General features: G+C 33.5%; 1 protein-coding gene across 1 annotated transcript; it reads left to right on the forward strand.

Moving 5' to 3' along the window:
- Positions 1 to 1,899: 1,899 nt before the first annotated feature.
- On the forward strand, positions 1,900 to 3,337 carry LOC105110394 (protein RADIALIS-like 3). The gene is made up of 2 exons (XM_011005420.1): positions 1,900 to 2,412; positions 3,097 to 3,337. The coding sequence occupies exon 1, from the start codon at positions 2,134 to 2,136 to the stop codon at positions 2,389 to 2,391; it is 258 nt and encodes an 85-aa protein (XP_011003722.1). The 5' UTR covers positions 1,900 to 2,133; the 3' UTR covers positions 2,392 to 2,412; positions 3,097 to 3,337.
- The last annotated feature ends 1,069 nt before the right edge of the window (positions 3,338 to 4,406 follow it).

Genomic DNA, 4,406 nt, shown 5'->3' on the forward strand with positions numbered 1-4,406 from the left:
TTCTTTGAAAATTTGATTGATTTAGAATTAATTTTTTTTCTATAAGGTTATTATGGTCTCATTAACTAGGTCATAAGTTTGATAGATTGACCTAGATTGACTCAAATTTTTTTTAATCAATTTTTTTCATTTTCATCTTTCAATATTCTATTGATTAGAAATTATGTTTTATAATTTTTTTAATTTGTTTTTTATAAATTTATTCTAATCACATGACCTGAGTTGCAACTTTGACAGATTAATTCGAGTTAACTTGAGTTGTTGATTTTTGGTCTTTTTTAATTGATTTTTTTTAATTTCATCCTTTAACATTGGTTTAATTGGGAATTAAGTTTCATTTTTTATTTTTATTTGCTTTTCATGAGGTTATTCTGGTTTCATGATTTGGATCACAGATTTGATAAAGTAACTTAGGTTGATCTAAGTCAATCCAATATGTTTTTATTTTAATATTTAAAAAAAAAAACAGTTTTAATTTTTTTCACTCAAATTATATTGTTTTACAGTTATCCAAGTTTTCTTTAAACTCGTTAAGTTAACTAAATGATACGAAGTTAACTTATATATAATTTAAATTGTTCAGTTTTAATTTTTTTTACTCAAATTATATTGTTTTACAATTATCCAAGTTATCTTTAAACTCATTAAGTTAACTAAATGATGTGAAGTTAACTTATATATAATTTAAATTGTTTTACAACAAAAAAACATTATACCATAATGATCTAATTTTTCCTATTTGGCCTATTCTTGTAAACTTTTTTTTACATTCCAAATACAAATGAAATTGATGTCAAAATCGACTTTAAGAATGAAAAGGGAATTCCTTTACCATTTTCAATCTTTGAACAATGGCGAAAAAAACATATTAATCATGTCAAAATCGACATTAAAATTGAAAAGAAAATACCGCCCCACCCCCTCTGGCTTTTCCCCGAGGGAACTGGGAAGAAAAAGGGAAGAGGGGAAAGCTCAAGAGGGTGTCTGTCTTCCTGCTCCCACAGTCACAAAATAAAATTGTGATAACTCAATCTACTAGCGCACACGCACAGACACATCCTTGAGGCCCTGGTTAGATTGGAAATATTCATTTGTATGAAGGTATTATAGCAACAAATACTGATAGAATTATCTGAGAATCAAGCAACAACAGGGAAAGGCGTTTTCCTTCCTAACTGGGAGAGTCAAACCTATGTTTATTGTAACTGCAGCTACCACACTCCCATAGAAGGACAATGAGCCCTACTTGCTGAAAGTTCTCAGCGCTCAGCTCCAATGATTGTGCGACCAAACAAGGTGGTAAATGTTGTTCCAACAAGCCATCCAGAGCTATTAATAGTAGCAGCTAACAAGGACATGAAAAAGAATCCATTCACAAGCATAGGGTTTTAATTGACAGAAAATATACACGTAGTATTGGAAATAACTACATGTTCCACTTCTCTGTCTCAGAAATTCCAGGTAGGAATTCCTACACAAGTTGCTTGAGCTTCCATTCGACAAAGTACCCTTTGGAGACGACATAAAAGTACCATGTTTCTCGTTTAAAAGAGAGATCATGTCTTGAATTGCCACCGTTAACAGCAGAGCAAAGAGGAACGTAATCATAACATTGTGAGAAGACAACAGGTTGTAAAATGGCTCCATCTATAATTACATTACATGGAACATCTGATCTTAGCATCCACCGACCAGTAAAAAAAGGGAAATCCCACTTGCCAATGATAAAAACCCAGAATATTGTTTGGTTACGAAAATAAAGAGCCTGTCCTTTGATACCGATTCTTCCCTCACTCGCTGTTCCTTGTCCTGCTTCATCATGTGGTTCTTAAGTGGACGAGTCACGCTATATTCTGCTCTTTTGGAAGATATGTTCTCCCAACTGTCTTTACCCCACTACACTTTCCTGCTTATAAGGAGCTCTCTCTGTGATCCCTCCTTCATACCTTCCCTTTACTTCCAAGTCATCTTCCTTGACTTAACAAACTCTTTGCCCTCTTTCTCTTGTGGAATTCAAGCATATTGGGGTTCTGAGCTAGTTTTTTGCCTTTTTTTTTTTCCCAGTCAACCCCCAAAACCTGTCAACACCCTTTACCTTCAAAAGTGATAGGACTGCACTCGATTTTTTCACTAATGTCATCCAATTCTCTCAACTCTTCACGTAACTGTAGTTCCCCTTGGACCCCCAAGCAAAACAAACTATTCGAAAAGGCCCTGGCTTTGTATGACAAGGACACCCCTGACCGCTGGCATAATGTTGCCAAAGCTGTGGGTGGCAAATCTGCAGAGGAAGTGCAGAGGCACTATGAAATTCTCATCAGGGATGTCAGGGAAATTGAGTCTGGTCGGGTTCCATTCCCTAATTACAGGTCAAGTGGAAACAGTAACTAAGGCATCGGTGAGAAGCTCAAGGTAATTCACCGCTAACTTTCACCTATCAAACCAAACTAATCCCATCACAGCTTGTATCCCTGATTTTAAACACCATTTAATTATTGCTTCTAACATTTAAGATTACTGTCAACGTGCTAGTAGTTATCATACAAGTGCTGCCTGCAGTATCATTTTAAGCCAGGAAACTGGAAATGTAGAGTTTTGATCTTTCAGGATATCTTCCATGGGGAATAATAGTCCATCAAATTCTGCACCGTCATTAAATTCTTGGCAATATGGGACCATAGAATAATCCAAGAAAGTGAGGATGGGAAACTCGTGAGGTGTCAGATTCTTGTGGTCAATTAACTTTCCCAGCTGATCATTAGGCCAACAACCTGTTCACTGAACTGCTCATCAATATATATTTAATTGAAAAGGCTATGCCTGACCACCATCTGTAAACTTGTTATCCTGTCTCTCGATAGACCTCATGAGATCCAATCCAACACTTTTTTTACAAGGAAAAATTAATAGTTTATTCAAATCTTTTTAATTCTTTATTATGCATCAAATTGTCTTTATTCATGTTCAGTGCTTTTCCAACCTACCTGGAACTTCTGCTTCAGAGATTTTAAACTTCATAAGTAAACCACTACCTATTACTTGGATCTTCAATTTTCTGTGGTCTAAAATTTCTTACTCCCTACTGCCTTCTTGCAGGCTCATAAAGTAGCAAAAGCTACAGCAAATTACAAGATGCAGCAGAAACTAGCTCAAGTAACTGAAAATACTACTTGTCCACCACTACTATTTGCAAAAAAGTGTTGGAAAAGTCAAATTTTTCACCGAGTTAATATTTCCCTGCTCTTACTTGTTTATCCTATATGTTGCAACTCTCCTTGTAGAATTAAATCAGTGCAATGAATTTACTATATAAGCAAAGTTTATTAGAAACGTGCAATGAAGAGCATGGAACCCTAAGCTCATTAGGATGGAAATACAACGAAGAAACCCACAACCATTTACCTAGGGCCATGATCAAAACTTCATCCGAAAAGTGTAAGGAAATGGACCCTGAAAACATATATTATTGAGCTGTTTTCCCAGAATAAAAAGACAGTTCCCAATCATTAAATGTAGGTCACCTGAATTGCTTCAAATCGAATTGATACAGATATTTAAATAATGAATGGACCACCACAACAACGACAGCATTGATAATTGCACCCCACACACACACACAAAACCATAAGCTCACAACATGGTAGTCGGTAAGTGAAAATTTAAATTTTTAAAAAATAAATTTTGTATTTTATATTTTAATATCAAAAATAATTTTGTAAAAATAAAAAATATTATTTTAATATATTTTTAATAAAAAAAAACATTTTTTATCATAACCATGGCAACACTCCAACCTCCTAGAAACATCCTGCAACCCTAACCAGCAGCAGTCCAGCTTAGACTTTCAATGTAAACGACTTTCATGCAAGCCCTTTACTGTACAGGATGATTGATTCTCCAAGCAAGAGTTGCAGAAGCAAAAACTAATAATTAAGATTATATTTTTCAGCTAAAGTGAAAATGACATAAACAGTACAGAGCTGGTAGAAGAGGGCCCTCTTCAAGTTAATTGGCGTTTATTGCTCTCTAACGCAACTGGACATCGTAAGATTATAATATCGTCGAACACAGTGAATGCGAAAAAGTCCATGATCAAATATGGTAATAAGAGGCAAAGAAAGCCACGAAGTTTAGGTAGTGTTTCTTTGGTAAAAACGTGGAATTTTCTTTAATTAATTTTTTTAATATTTTTAAATTGTTTTGATATGTTTATTTTAAAAATAAATTTTTAAAAATTTAAAATATATTATTTTAATAAATTTCTAAACAAAAACTATTTTGAAAAATAAATTTTATCAAAATAATAAATTCTAATTTATATTAAAGAACTATCTCACTTAATAATTTAAATTGTTGGGGGAGATCTCAAAATATAATCTATATAATTATTTTTAATACACTCTTTA

The sequence above is a fragment of the Populus euphratica genome, unplaced genomic scaffold (genome assembly GCF_000495115.2).
Source record: "Populus euphratica unplaced genomic scaffold, PopEup_1.0 scaffold252.1, whole genome shotgun sequence".
NCBI lineage: Eukaryota > Viridiplantae > Streptophyta > Magnoliopsida > Malpighiales > Salicaceae > Populus > Populus euphratica.